At 33.2% G+C, this 16,036-nt stretch overlaps 1 protein-coding gene and 1 pseudogene across 2 annotated transcripts; both read right to left on the bottom strand.

Moving 5' to 3' along the window:
• Positions 1 to 469: 469 nt before the first annotated feature.
• LOC128186588 (uncharacterized) lies at positions 470 to 1,209 on the bottom strand (annotated as a pseudogene).
• A 6,714-nt stretch (positions 1,210 to 7,923) lies between these two features.
• Positions 7,924 to 15,460, bottom strand: LOC128187919 (uncharacterized). Of its 2 annotated transcripts, none has more exons than XM_052858600.1 (7): positions 14,170 to 15,460; positions 13,746 to 13,798; positions 13,461 to 13,507; positions 12,025 to 12,222; positions 11,534 to 11,644; positions 11,070 to 11,336; positions 7,924 to 10,811 (listed from the first exon to the last, which is right to left on the bottom strand). In XM_052858600.1, coding segments are annotated over exons 2-7 (693 nt in total). In that variant the 5' UTR covers positions 13,748 to 13,798; positions 14,170 to 15,460; the 3' UTR covers positions 7,924 to 10,743. The 2 variants fall into 2 exon arrangements, with proteins under 2 accessions (XP_052714560.1, XP_052714562.1); XM_052858602.1 differs by having other exon boundaries at positions 14,152 to 14,310.
• Positions 15,461 to 16,036: the final 576 nt, after the last annotated feature.

The following is a 16,036-nucleotide window of genomic DNA, read 5'->3' as shown; positions in this document are numbered from 1 at the left end:
AAAATAGAGCAGTTGTTATTTAAAGAAAATGGACGGTGAAATAGATTCATCCAATATTTTCTATACTAGTAATTGGAAAAATACACGCATTATGATTTTTATCTTAGCGGGGGGTATCAATTGTGAGCTTACTCACAGTACCTCTAGTTTAAGGGTGTACATGTACGCATAGTAATATCCCAAACTGTTGCATTATAGTTCTTGAGAAGAAGATTTTATAACATTTTCCTTTATATGTTAAATTTTAAACCCCTACTGGGACCCCAATTTTTGTCTGGGGGTCACGATTTTTACAATTTAGAATCTTCATGCACTCAATCGCAGCTTCTCGGGCCTTTCCGGCAGAGCTCGGAAAAAACACCTTGAATGTATTACATAGACATCCATGACAACCCTCCTTTTTAAAAGTCTTGATATTAATACAACGCATTTTACAATCTGTTGAGCTGTGGTCTTAACTTCATTAAAGTCAATGATCGTCCGAAGGGTCCGGGGCGTTGAATCCGTCCCTGACGTTATGTGCGCTCGGAAGGTTTTGTGCGTTGTGTGCGTCCGAATGGTCCGGGGCGTTGAATCCGTCCCTGATGTTGTTTGCGTTCGGAGCGTTATATCCGTCCGTAGCGTTGTGTGCGTCCGACGGGTCCGGGACTCTGCGGACTCTGCGGACTCTATCGAAGGGCGGAAATGTAGTCCTTCCGAAAGAAGCCGCCTGGGATGAAGATGCCTTGTGTGGACTTAGGGCCACAGATGGTTAGTTGCAATTTAAATCATCATTAGAATAAAACAAAGGCGGGGAAGTTTGCGAAATGTTTTTATAGTTCTGGCTCGATCCTGATGCAAAATTTGGTCTCGATCCTGATACGATATATGGTCTATACGTGTTAACGTTAAATTCAATGTCTGAATCTTCAAAATCAGGCTGAATAAATTTTGAGCTAGATGTTACAGAAAGTCTCGACACAGCTCTTTTAACTTTTTGAAACGGCGTTAATTTGGCCATTAACAAAGTTCTCTAACTGGAAGAATTGACGTTACCGTGGCTTGGACGAAGACCGGATTTCCACCACTATATCGTACTAGTATTTCGCTTAATACGATATTTCAGTTAATTTGATCCTCGGGACCTTGTTCGTCCTTGACCAGACACCTGGCGTTGTCTGTGCCACGTTATATAACCCAGAATTCTCTCCTTCTCAACCTGGGGAGTAGCCCTTTCCCTGTCTGTATAAAAAGAGGAGGCAAAAGACAGCTTCCAGTTGACTATTTCTTTTATTCAATTTTACTAATAAAACATTCCAATCAAATTCCACAATATAATATAATTTATAATCAATAACAATAAACATTGATTACAAAAACTCTGAAAATAAGATATTATATTAACTTGAACCTTCCGAATCATTTTTGTTAACTTTTATTAAAACCGCGCAAGTATCTTAATATGATCTTACCTGTATAAAAAGAGGAGGCAAAAGACAGCTTCCAGTTGACTACTGGAGAGCCGCTTTCCCCGCACCTCTTTTTATACGCACGGACACTACCTCCGATCTCCGGACCTTATAAGTAAATGCGATTAAGTGCATACTAATGATCTGACGCACCGTGGTCAGTAGAAGCGTTTTATTTAGATTTCTGACCCGGCATCGACAGGCTCATCACTGGACCTAATAACACATTTCTCCATGAACCTAAATAAACATACGTTATCTATTTACCGCATGTCCTTTAACCAATTTCTATAGAATTTCCGTTATGATAGATATATCCTAAAATATACCACAGAAACGACATACAAGACTGTCTGGCCGATACTTATTCTAATGGGAAGCGACTCCATTTTGTATAAAATTCTAACATCCCGTAATGTTAATACATTCGAGGTGTATTTCCGAGCTTGCCGGAAAGGCCCGAGGAGCTGCGATTGAATCTTCACTATATATACAACATTTTGTGTAAATATTGGCATTTTGGGTGCAGTAGTCCCTGAGAAGAAATTTTTAAACATTTTTCCGACATAGTTCTATGTTAAACTTTGAACCCCGCCTGGGACACCAATTTTGGTCCGAGGGTCACGATTTCTACAATTTAGAATCTTCACTATACATATCAAAGGCCGGAACGCCCACAAAGGCCTCGAGCTGACATTTTCTTTAATATAGGTATTATTAATTTAAATTTCTGTACCTATAGTCGTATATCAAATAACATCAGAATAAAAATGTTTTGTGTTACTAAATTCATACATATTATATAGTATTTATTGCCAAGCAGACAACATACAAATACACATAAAACATAGGTTCATCAACAAGAGTTCACAATAGCCCATGCCATGCACCGGGACACATCCGTGCTCGACCAGGGAGGCCGCGAGATAGAGATCCGTGCACGCACCGTCTGAGTTAGGTCGTACGTACAATAAGTCCATAAGTACCATAATATGCAACTATATTTTTATATGCAATTTTAACATCACCATGTGATTGTATACTCAGTATATTTCCTTATAAAATACATAGTGGTGCATTTGTAATACAATGAAACATAACTCATCAAGGTTACAAAAATCGAAGAAATTTCAAAGTTCAAAAATAAATTATCTTCTTTCTGCTTTGAACAGTCTTTGAACAAATTTCACGGGTTCATCATTTGTATACGAGGGTAACACATTAACAGTATTTCCCTAATTATAATAAAACATACTTTTTTAAATTTAATTCCCGTGTGAAACAAGATTATCTATGGTATGGTTGTTTACAAATAAATCCACACCACGTGCGTTGATCTGCCGTATATACAATGATCAACCAAATTAGCTGCGATATTGCAACAAAATCACAAGATAAATTTTTCACTTACATTAATTTTGGAGACCGTGCCCGATAACAAATAAATTTACATATTAAATTTTATTTTTATCGGGCACGGTATCCAAATAAAATGTAAGCGATAAACGTAAATAATATATAGTGAATTTTTACACCTTATTGTATTCATCCGTCATTTCTTGATTAAACAACCTTATATACTTATGCAATGAGTTGTCAATAATCAGGGAGAAACAGTTGGGTTTTTGGTGCACAATTTAGTTGGATAAAAAGAACAAAAGTCATGTAAACATTTTTCCGATGTATTTCTATGTTAAACTTTGAACCCCGCCTGGGGTCCCAGTTTTGGTCCGAGGGTCACGATTTTTACAATTTAGAATTTTCACTATATATACAAGCTTTTGTGTTAATATTGGCATTTCTGGTGCAGTGGTTCTTGAGAAGAAAATTCTTAAACATTTTTCCTATGTAGATCTATGTTTATCTTTGAACCCCGCCTGTGGCCCCAGTTTTGGTCCAAGGGTAACGATTTTTACAATTAGAATCTTCACTATATATACAAGCTTTTGTGTTAATATTGCCATTTCTGGTGCAGTGGTTCTTAAGAAGAAGATTTTTAAAACATTTTTCCTAGTATTTCTATATTAAAATTTGAACCCCTCCTGGGGCCCCAGTTTTGGTATGAGGGTTACGATTTTACAATTTAAAATCTTCACTATATATACAAGCTTTTGTGTAAAAATTGGCATTTCAGGTGCAGTGGTTCTTGAGAAGAAGATTTTGAAAGACACACACCCTATACTCACTGTTTCGCAATTATCTCTCTTTTAAAAAGGGATGTGCCCTTTATTTTAACAATATATAATCCCCTTTCCATAAAAATGCTTTGTACCAAATTTGGTTAAATTTGGCTTAGTGGTTTTTGAGAAAAAGTAGAAAATGTGAAAAGTTAACAGACGGACAGACGGACGACGGACAACGGGTGATCAGACAAACTCACTTGAACCTTCGGTTCAGGTGAGCTAAAATAGGTCATTTTGAACTGAACAAGAGGCCCAGGGGCCACATCGCTCACCTGAGCAACAATTGCCTTAACTCAAATCAAATTAGCATTACAATATCAAAATCAAAATATCTTGACAACTCAATAAGTAGATCTTGCTCAATTTTTTTTTTTAAAATCTTCCGATTTCTATCCACATACTTTTATGGTAATTTATTAAGCCCTTTTTGTTGTTGTAGCTGTAAGAAGTTTTTTCTCTATTCCTATATAACCCCCCCCCCCCCCCCCCTCCTTTCATTTTATGGCCCCATTTTTTTCTATGGAATCATGATTTGATCAAATGTTAATCTGCACAACCCATGATTTCATACAAGTTACTGCTTGTGGACTAAAAGCTTTGTCAGAATATTTTTAAAGATTTTTTCTATATATTCCAATGTTAAAATGCATCCCCCATTGTGGCCCCGCCAAACGCCAAAAGACCATGATCTTAACAAACTTGAATCTACACTATCTGAGAATGCTTCCACTCCAATTTGAGATTTTCTTGCCTAATAATTTGTGAGAAGAAGATTTTAATAGAGTGTCTCTATATATTCTTATGTAAAAATCTATCCCCCCATTTTGGCCCCAACCTACCCCCAGGGACCATGATTTAAAGAAACTTGAATCTACACTATCTGAGGATAGATCCACACAAGTTTAAACTTTCCTGGCCTAATAGTTCATAAGAAGAAGATTTTTAAAGATAATTTTCCATATATTCTTATGTAAAATCCATCCCCCCATAGTGGCCCCGCCCTACCCCTGGGGACCATGATTTAAACAAATTTGAATCTTCACTGTCTGAGAATGCTTCCACATTAGTTTAAGCCTTTCCTGGTCTAATAGGTTTTAAGAAGAAGATTTTTAAATATTTTCTCTATATATTCTTATGTAAAAATCTACCCCCCCCCCCCCCAATAAGAATGCAAAAAAAAATTATGAACCAGAAAAAAAAAATAAAATTCAGATAACAAGGTACAGAAATTAAAATAATAATACTATATCTGTCTTTAATAATTTTGACCAAATTAAACACAAAATACGATTTACAGTCTGACCAATCCTGTCCAAGAGTAAAGAACGGTTTTAGAAACGGTTTTTGAAAATTAAAAATCTTATAATCCCCCTCTCTGTTCTGTCTGTCTGTCTGTCTCTCTCACTCAATTTTTTTGATATTAGTTAATAGTTTAAACTAAGTTGACAATAATGCAATGTATGTGTAATTCTTGTAATTCATGCTGCGCTCGTCACAACGGTAGCACCGTAAAACATATGGGACGTTGGTAAATAAAATATCCGATACAAAATGACAAATAGTCTTCTAGAAAGACAATCTGCACATTGACGGTATGTATAAAAATGTAATTTAAATCATGTTTGTTAACAAAAGCAACACATTTCGGCTTTTAAGGTCACCTGAGTAACTCAGGTGACCTATTGCTATCCGTTTTCGTCCGTTATCGTGCGTCGTCCGTTAACAATTTTACATTTTTAACTTCTTAAAAACTACAAGGCAAATTGTTACCATTTTTGGTGTGAGACATTTCTATGGTAAGAGGATTCTTAATTGTGAAATTCGTGACTCTTCCACCCCCGGGGCACCACAAGTCGAGCCAAATGTGCAAAAAAAGCCAAATGTTCTTCTCTACTTCCACACATGTCAGGAAAAAAACTGGTTGCATGGTTATGATGTCCATGAAGCCCTCTACTAAAATTGTATAATTCATGGCCCCTGGGTCAGGGGTCTGGCTCTAGGTAGGGGGCATATATGGCCATATAGTAAAATGTATTATATCTTAGAAAATCTTCTTCTCTTCTACTATACTTAGTATATATTTGTTAAAAGCTAAAAGCATGCTTATGATGTCCATGAAGCCCTCTACCAAAATTGTTAAATTCATGGCCCCTGGGTAAGGGGTTCTGGCTCTAGGGTGGGGCATATATGGCCATATAGTAAAAATGTATTTAATCTTTAAAAATCTTCTTCTCTACTCCCATATTTATTTGTTAAAAACTAAATGCGTGATTATGATGTCCGTCCATGAAGCCCTCTACTAATATTGTGAAATTCATGACTCCAGTGTCAGGGGTTCAGGCTCTAGAATGGGGCCAATATGGCCATATAGTAAAAATGTATTAAATCTTTGAAAATCTTCTTCTTTACTCCAAAACAGTTGGGCAAAAATCTGAATACATGGTTATGATGTCCACTAACTCCTCTACCTAAATTGTGAAATTCATGGCCCCTGGGTTAGGGGACATGGGGGGGGGGGGGGGGCAATATGGCAACATAGTGTTAATGCATATAATGTTTTAAAATCTTCTTCTCTATTCTCACACATCTGTATGAAAAACCGACTTCGTAATTATGTTTACCAGGAAGTCCTCTACTAAAATTTTTAATTTCGTGTCCCCTGGAGTATGGGTTTTGACTCTAGGTCAGGGCCCAAATTGATGTATAGGTGTTAACGCATATAATGTTTAAAAATTATCTTCTTTACTCCCACACACCTGAAAGGAAAACTGAATTAATTATTTTGTAGACCAGATCTTTAAGTTTTTCGCCAAAATTATTAGTTTCATAATTCTTTTTGAAAGATTTCAGGGAGGTCTTCATTACAAATTTATAATTTTTCCACTCCAGAATGAAACCCAATTAAATGAATACTGAGTATATGAGACTGCTCGACATCTTTGTGTATGGGTCATATGCTACTCAGGAGACCGTTTAGGCCTATTTGCCTCTTGTATATATATATTTCCTGCTTATTTCATTAAAAAAAAATAGTTTGTCTTCTTACAATGGAACAGTAATTGATAAGATTAATAGGTCGTTTACCTGATGCCTAATCCAATGTGAAGTTTAAATATAAATAATTGTAATGATTACATAAAAACCTTGAGGTATAGCGTTTATGGTTTGTCTCAATGTACCTGCCTTCGTTAAAAATGACAATATATTGGTGATATTCGATAATTATTGTTTTTTATTAAATGGACGTTCCAATGCAAATAACAAAAAGAACAACATGATCACAAAAAAGACAAAAACGTTCTTTGGTATAGCTTATAAGGTTAGCATTAATTAAATATAAAACATAAAGACATTGAACAACCAAACACAGTCACACAATAAAATGTAAGCGGTAAAATTGGAAACTAAAAAATGTTTGATAATACTAGCTGCCTTAGATTAAAACAACGTTTCAATTTACACATAATCAATGTTTCAAAATATAATATTATCTAGAAATTGAAAATAACAAGTATATGCTGTCATTGATAACATGCTAGGCACATAGTTATGTCTTAAAAAGTTCAGTTCATAAAGCATGTCTCCATGTAAGGCAGTATTTGAAAAAAGTATAATAAAAACTTAAAATGGTACCATTGTTTTATAAAATGAGGTCGATATTTTGGTGAACACAAAGTGGATTTTGGTATGCATTGTATCGAAAGTATATTCAGTGCAAAGTAAAAATAAAATATCAGTCAATGTTTAGGGCTAATGCTAATTTAGGAGCATTGATTCGAGTAAATCTCTGCTCGATTTATACTATCATTAGTATGTAATGTAATAACGGTGAATTATAATAATCTATACTACTATATTAAAATGATAGACTCGAATTTTTGGGCTTAAATATCGAGAAATCGGAAGAGTACTGTCTTTTGTTTTATATACTTTAAACATCATTGGTACTTGAAGATTACCATTTTGTTTTTAATTTATTTTTCAATCAAGCTTCGCTAATAAATAATCAACGAAAATTCCGGAAATCATCTGGGTTTTTTGGATTTTACAATCTTGCGCATGCGCATTACATTCACGCTAAATCACAGGGGGATCTTTAGTTTATGTCTCCACGATATCACATTTGCATGGATTAACTCAAAAACGATAATACAAATACGTGTTAATTTAAAAATGTGCTTTAAAATTATACATGCATTCCGTTCATCAAAGAAAATACGGAAGATAACTCTAACTCTAAGTGCATTTAATATGAAAAAGCCCGAGAGTTCCGAATGTCAACACGGTGTGTAAAAAAACATTGGTGAAGAAGTGTTGAATCCTTAATATGAATATTTTTTTTAGATGAGAGGTATTTACAGCATCAAAATGGTTTGTTATGAATAATTTTACTGTTGTTTTCAATCCAGTTTCATTAATTTTCTCCAAAATCGTTTAGGAGCGATTCTGCAATTTTTTGCTACATTACCGGTATATGGGAGGGCCTGTCCCGAGACACACTTAGATTGTTCTAACTAAGGAGAGTGTAGTGAAATCGATGTATCTATTTCGTAAATGTACGATATCATATGCAATGTCAACCCGTGCACGCACGGGTCAAAGTCTAGTACTATTAATAATGTCTATAATAATAATGATATAATAATAATAATAATAATAGCTACCTTAGATTAAAACAACGTTTCAATTAACACATAATCAATGTTTCAAAATATAATATTATCTAGAAATTGAAAATAACAAGTATATGCTGTCATTGATAACATGCTAGGCACATAGTTATGTCTTAAAAAGTTCAGTTCATAAAGCATGTCTCCATGTAAGGCAGTATTTGAAAAAAGTATAATAAAAACTTAAAATGGTACCATTGTTTTAAAAAATGAGATCGATATTTTGGTGAACACAAAGTGGATTTTGGTATGCATTGTATCGAAAGTTTGATCAATGTAAATTATTAATTAATTTATAATTAATAATTAATTTATAGGATGAACATCTTATGGTATGACAACAACAAAAGACAAAAAGAATGTCGATATTACATTTTTTTGAACTACGTGTATCTAGCTAGCTTAAAGTAATAAAAAAAAGCTTAAAGTCGACTTGAGTGAACACAATTGGCGTGGCAAAAAAACAACACACAATAAAGATACTATCTTATTTTCTGTATAAATAATAAAATGTTTATGCAAACAGTTCCATTTTTCATAGCTGAATTGTCTACCTTAACCCAGTCATAATATTATAAAATAAACAAGAGGCCCATCGACGATTACGCTCAACTGAGCAATAATAGCCACAAATAAATTCGGTTTATTGAGTCATACACAAAATATCTTGAAAATGTAACAGTATAGATACTGTATAAAAACATTCTCCGGATATTCTTATGTTAAACATTGAGCCCCTTGGTAACAGGATGATATCATAATCATATTACAAATTGAGTGGTGCATTACAAAAAATTGTTCATCTATAAACCTACATCAAACTTGGAGCTCCTAGTGGGGTCTAAAAATTGTCAAGTGGCCATAGTCTAAGCAACTGATAATCAGGGCTACGTTTTACAAAAGAACTTACGACTTACGACTAAATTAATGAATGCTAATTAATCACAAACTAATCAATGTTTTATTCTCATGGCTGTAGAATATTATTATGGACATCAGAGTAGTTGTATAAATTAAGTTCTGTCTAAGTTTTGTTCTTTATATATCATTCCATGAGACTGAAAATATTTATGACTTTGTCGTAAGTTCTTTTGTAAAACGCAGCCCAGCAATATGTCAAAATTCTCGCATAGTAATACCATTTTTTTTCAGAATAATTTAAATTTGTTCTTACATAAAAATTGGACAACCATCCCCCTCCTCCCAACATTGTTGCCCACCCTACATACGAATGTTCACGATTTTAATAAAATTGAATGTACACAACATGTGGATACTTTTACCAAAGTTATAGCTTTTCTTCGCATAGGGCTTTTCAGAAGATATTTTTAAAGATTTTTCTTTATATTTGCATATCCTCGCAATTTGGCTCCACCCTACCCCTTTGGATCATGATTGAACATACTAAACTCTATCCTACCTGAATTCACACAAGTGGCAGCTTTTTGGGCCTTATTTTTAAAGACTTTTCTTTATATATTCGTAAGTGAAAAGTCCGACTCCCATTGTGACCCTACACTGCCTCAGAGAAACACAATGTCTATATTTGTCTATATATTCCTACGTTAAAACTCGTCTTTTTTATCTATATATTCTTATGTAAAAACTCGACAGCACATTGTGTCCCCTTCCTACCCCCGGGGATCGAACAAATTTGTATTGACACTACCTAAGGATGCTTCCGAACATGTTACAGTTTTATTGGTCTATTGGTTTTTGAGAAGAATTTTCCCCATTGAGTCGCCACCCTACCCTCGGGGATCTTAATTTGAACAAACTTGAAACTACACTACCTGAGGATGTCTCCATATAAGTTTCAGCTTTTCTGGCCAAACAGATTTTGAGAGGATGATATTTTAAAAAAACCAACAAATGTTTAATCATTCTTAATTATCTGACCTTGAAACGCGTGACATTTTATTTATAGACATTTGAATATATATACCATTCACTTAATGTTTTTTGCCAAGTTTGGTTTTAAATTGGCCTTGAAAATAATTGTATTGGAGAAGAAATAAAAATGTAGAAAAAGTACGGACGGACAGATGTAAGAACAGACAGCAAGACGGACGCCGGACAAAAGGTGATCAGAAAAGCTCACTTGAGTTTTCCGCATAAGCAAGCTAATAAAAAAAAACTAGCTTCTTATTATTAATTTAACATAAAATATTCAGGTCATTGATAATAAACAACATGGTTATAGGCCCCAGTATCTTAGGATGCATTCGTTTGCTACCTTCAGAATAAGTCCTGGATATCTCCAGCTTCTAATTGCTATTTGGAAAGCAGACAATGGAGATAAGCAAATTAGCATTATTCTTGGAGCTCTCTATTTGACCTTATATTCTAACCTAATTTTGCGTTTACAAGTACCTTAATTGATTTATTTTTCACCAAGAGTCAAATGTGTTCAAATCAGGCATGTATCAGTAAACATTCACTTTACATCCCCTCTTCTTGTTGTAAATGCACGGCTTCAATGGGGTTACCATTATCGGGGCTAGAAGATCCTAAAAAATGGCAAATAAAAATTGATAATAATGCAACATACTGTAATAAAATAAAACAAAGGTTATGGTAATTATAAGGTTAATGTAGATGGTATCAATTGATTACTCTATATTACCAATTCCATTAATAAATATTTGAAATGAATAATATAAAAGCACAGGTTTTACAAGTATGATGTAACTTTCCTGTATATCTGATAAAAATAATGTACGTTTCATTAAAGAAGTTATAAGTTATTGTAAACAATACAAAATTACCCGAATTCTGAAAGCATTGCATACTGGTCACCACCCGTCTAAACTTGTAAACGAGAATACCCGAGAGTACTAAAACGATAGCTACTAATACAATACAAGCAACTATTTCTCCAGTGCATGAGGTGGACTTTCCTTCTCCTGCTGCTGAAACAAATGAAGAGCAGTTTGATTTCACAGGTTCACAAGTGGTGGTTTTCATCACTTCTGTTGGCGTTACTGCCTCAGTTGTGGTTACAATTTTCTCTTCTTTGATATAGCATCCTTCATCTGAAACACATGTTAGAATTAACTCCTCATCGACTTTTTTTCTTTACAATTTTTCAACAAGCAAAAAATGTTTAACACATAATTTTTTAATGCAAACATTAAAAGCTTAGTCTGCTTGGTTAGTTTTCGATGCTGTTTAAATTAATCCACAAATACATATACAATTAATTTTGTTTATTTATACTTGTTGTACTTACACATAACAGACAAAGGTGATCTGAATTGACCTGTTGGACAGTTTCCATGATCCTGGTTGCAGTCTTTTTCATCCATGTTTCCTTGGTATGTATTGTAATATGGACATTTCCCTTTTATGGAAAAAAGTTCAAAATCCAAAGTGCCATCTACTGTTGTAACTCATTGTAAAAATGTTAAGAAATCACACTTAGCCTATCAATATCATTTGTTGTATTACTGAATTCAATTTTAATTTTTTTTCTTAAAAATTCACTTGACATTGACCATCTACGTTCATGCGCTTAAAGACGATTACTTTTAATTTATATAAATTGAAATTCAGCTGAGTTTCAAAGAACAATTTTAAATTAAATATAGACACTAGAAAATCATCTTTTGATTATCCTTTTATCAATATATTACACGAGCAATGTATCTTCCTCGATTATAATGTACAGAAAATGGTTTGTGCTTTTCAAAGTTAACTTAAATATGTATGGTGATAAAATACCTGGACTGATCCATCTTGGAGGGTAGCAGCTAAGTCCCAGATCATCTTTGGAGTCTGGCAGACAATGGATTACAAGGCCTGGTCCTGTACAATTGTCGAACACCGCCACCGGTATCTCCCTCAATGTAAGGGTGGTACAAGTCTTTACGGGGGAAAAGTTTGGACGTAGTGAAACTGCGAGGTGATGCAAAAGTGCAACTGTAAAAACAAACAATAACAAGTCATTCCCAGCTCAGAGATTTCGTTATATACTCTGTCTTTGATTATTTCTGTTTAATTTTTCAATATACTACTAAAGTTTAGTACTGCTATATACTACTTTATCATGCAAAAAAAATATCTATTTGTAAAGAGCGCTTATTGTTATTCGACGAATTCCTCGAAATCTCTTGACTTTCAGAGATTTTTTAAGACCTAAATGAAACAGTAATAGCTTCAATATTTGAGTTTCGTTAATGTAAACATAATAAGGCTTGCAATCATTTTGAAGAAAAAATGCATGTAATAAAAATATTGTCAGTAAAAACAAATACGTAGATTGTATGACATTCACTCATCCACATTAAGAGGGCTGGTTGGTCGTGGACATTTTTAAACTATATTGATCTCCTATAATAGAAGAAGAGTTCTACATAAATCGCATCTAAAAATACTACTCATTTTGTTTTGCACAAGACATACATCTTATGACATAGATTGCAATAATGGTATGGTTCATTTACACATATAAAGTACATTGACAATGTATTAATATATATGATGAATTTTTACTAACATGTGGGAAAAGAAGGAGAGAAACAGAGAACTTTTCTTAATCATCATGAATTTTAAAAGCTAGCCTAAAAGTGGAGATATTTCCCAAAGTACACAGTTCTTTAAAATTTTGAACACTTATAATAATTGTACAAAGATGTATACAGAAGTTTTACCCCAAATTGTTTCTTTTTTAAAATTTTACTCGGATGTAAAGTATATCCGATGGTTAATTTTGTTGACAATCCAGCCTCCTTCGAATGGAAAAGTGTTCTTTTCAATTTCAAAAAAGGGTACAAATCATGCACATTAGTAAATCTTATAACCGTTAGCTAAATTACAGTATCAATACAATTAGTGCATGGTAATGCAATTATGTATGACATTTTTATAAGTAACATTACAGTTTCCCTATACATATACTAGCATATGTTTACAGCAATTAGTTATCACGATAGTTATGTAACAGTTAACAAAAAATAATTTCCTTTTGGGTAATCACATGTACATGTGATATTATCTACAATTTAAAAAACACTATAAGCTGTATGTTAGGAAATAATTTTTCATATTAGAATAGACCAAGATAAAGCAAATGATAATGATAAACCTTAATTTATCTGCAATGTAAAAAATAGTGCAAAAGAAATTTGGATTAGAAAAATATAGAAATATATATATACCATATCCGATTATGCATTTCGTGTAGTTCCAAATAGTAGGCAAAAACCTGGAAACAGATTGTTTTATGTTATTATAAATGTATCAAGTTATCTGCTTTGAATTGTGGAGAACTTTATCTAATTTAAACTCTTATCTTACTCTTTATTCAGGTACCAAATTAAGGTATACTAGTGAAGTTAAATTTAAGAGATCAAAATGATAAGCAATATTGACTTGGGTTGGGTTGTCTAAGTTATAAAAAATAATATATTTTTCTCCTCAATTTCAAATACTTGTTTGGTTACATTATCAGTTGTGCAGACTGGTTTTTTTGGACTTTCGGTTTCAGGATTTGAACCTAAAATGATATATAACATTGTTTAAATATAAATAAGACTATCGTAATACATATACATTGACGTGTGTTAGTATTTATAGACAAGTTTCTATTGGTAGATAGGTATATTTCATACGTTCATGTGACTTACGTGTATTTATGCATATAAATTTAAACAAAGCCTATCAGTCGATCGAGTTTTAAATGAGGAGCATGCCGGGTTAAATTGGTTGTTATACACAATCTAAATATATTTACAATATAATGTTCTCATTACTAAAAACAAACATATATGCATAAATAGAACATACGACAAACTAACCAGGGAACAGTTTTTAAATATTATTTAAATAAATAACAAAAGAAACCGAAACCTCAATGGCGTCCCTTACCCCGAGTACGATAGGACCCGGATATTTAAAAATCAATAAAGTCCTCCGTGTGTCTAAATAAAAAAACCCTTTGTTGTAGATAGAAGATATGGTTTTTTTTAATTTCCTGAGATAGATATAGGCTGAGCACGTTAGCCAAAATTATTCATGACTATTTCACTTGAAATCATGCTTATGAAATAATAAATAAATTTTTTTTTTCTAAGATAATTTTGCACAAGTTGCACAAGTTGTCGTTCTTCGTACACTCAAATGTCCCTAAAAATTTATGAAGGTGATGGCTTTTGTTTGAAACTTGAATAATTATATATCACAAAGGATAAACAGCACTTTGGTCCATTTGTTGTATACACCTAACAGTCTCAATTCGACTGGTTTTTAATCAAAAGCAATACAGTCACGGTGCTTATTCAGAGGGAACAGTTGAAAAATCAGTCTGTGTACCAGTGCATGAAAATACCTGAATGAATCTCTAAAAAAAAACATCGAATCCGAATTTTAAAAAAATCAATGGTTTGGATACGTACTTTTTTTTTGGAAAAGGGACAGACCCACCCCTACATGTATATTAAAATTTTACCACTAGTCCCCAAAACCAGTTTAATAGTCATTTAATAACAATAATAAAAGTCCGTAAACTCATGGCCAACATCGCATATATAGTATTTAAAGAAACCACTTAAAGTCAAGATCTAGTAAATGAAAGGTGCCTAAAGGTTTATAAAATTAAATTATAAATTCTTTCATTGAGGCTTCATAACAATATGTTTGTTTGATAGGGTGTACCGGGGCTAAATTTTTTTAAAAACGCAATCAAAATCATGTTTTAAACTGTAATTTTCAGTGAAATATGAAGGAAATAAGGAACAAACAGAGTTTTGTCCATTTTTGACTAATAAAATATATCTAGAATGCCTACAGTCTCTCCAAAAACGGAATTAAACACGCGTTTGACCTTCTCTTTAAAATGATGTCAAATTGATCATTGGTATCGAGGTTACTTTTCCCATGATTTAACATAGAATGTCAAGATATTGTTTAATTTTCAACATAATTCATGTAAAGCAATAAAGTACGGGAAAAAGATTCTTCAATCAATTTGGTTCTAGCACCGAAAAGACACTCTGAAGTGTCTCGGAGAAATTCGTGTCTTAGTCAAACAATTTCTATAAAATTAAAATGTTTAACCCAATGAATAAAAAAATCTAAATATATGACTTCAAATTTTTTTGTACTGCATCGAATGAACTCTGGTCAATCTTGCGTAAACGTTTTACTATGGGTATCATAAGGATGATTTTTGGATGCCCCAATTATCTTTCCTATGAACTGTTTCTTTGTCCTTTACCAAAATCACAACAACAAAAAAAGAAAAAAAAGTGAAAGCTGTCAATGTGACAGCAAACCGGGTTTTCTTTTATGTGAACTGTATTCATAATCCATGTCAATCCGTATCCAGTGAAATGGAGTACCCTATATGCAACATTTTGCAAAAATGACTAGGTTCAAAAGCTGGTATTTTTTCCATAAATTATTCGAAATCAAAATCCCAGCAATATGCACACCTCTGATATATGTACAATTAATCTGCAAAAGAACAACTTCCTATCTTGAAAACTGTAGGAGGAGTTATCCATACAATGAGGGTACCCTATATGCAACATTTTGCCAAAAAAAGACCAAGTTCAAAAGCTAGTATTTTTTCGATAAATTATCGGAAATCAAAATTCTAGCAATATGCACACCTTTGATATATGTACAATTGATATGCAAAAGAACAACTTCCTATCTTGAAAACTGTAGGAGGAGTTATTCGTACAATGAGGGTACCCTTTTGGCAGCCGCCCGCCCGCCCGCCATTTTCACC

The sequence above is a fragment of the Crassostrea angulata genome, chromosome 6, assembly GCF_025612915.1.
Source record: "Crassostrea angulata isolate pt1a10 chromosome 6, ASM2561291v2, whole genome shotgun sequence".
Lineage (NCBI taxonomy): Eukaryota > Metazoa > Mollusca > Bivalvia > Ostreida > Ostreidae > Magallana > Magallana angulata.
The sequence above is the reverse complement of the archived record's forward strand: the minus strand, read 5'-3'. Positions and strand labels throughout refer to the sequence as shown.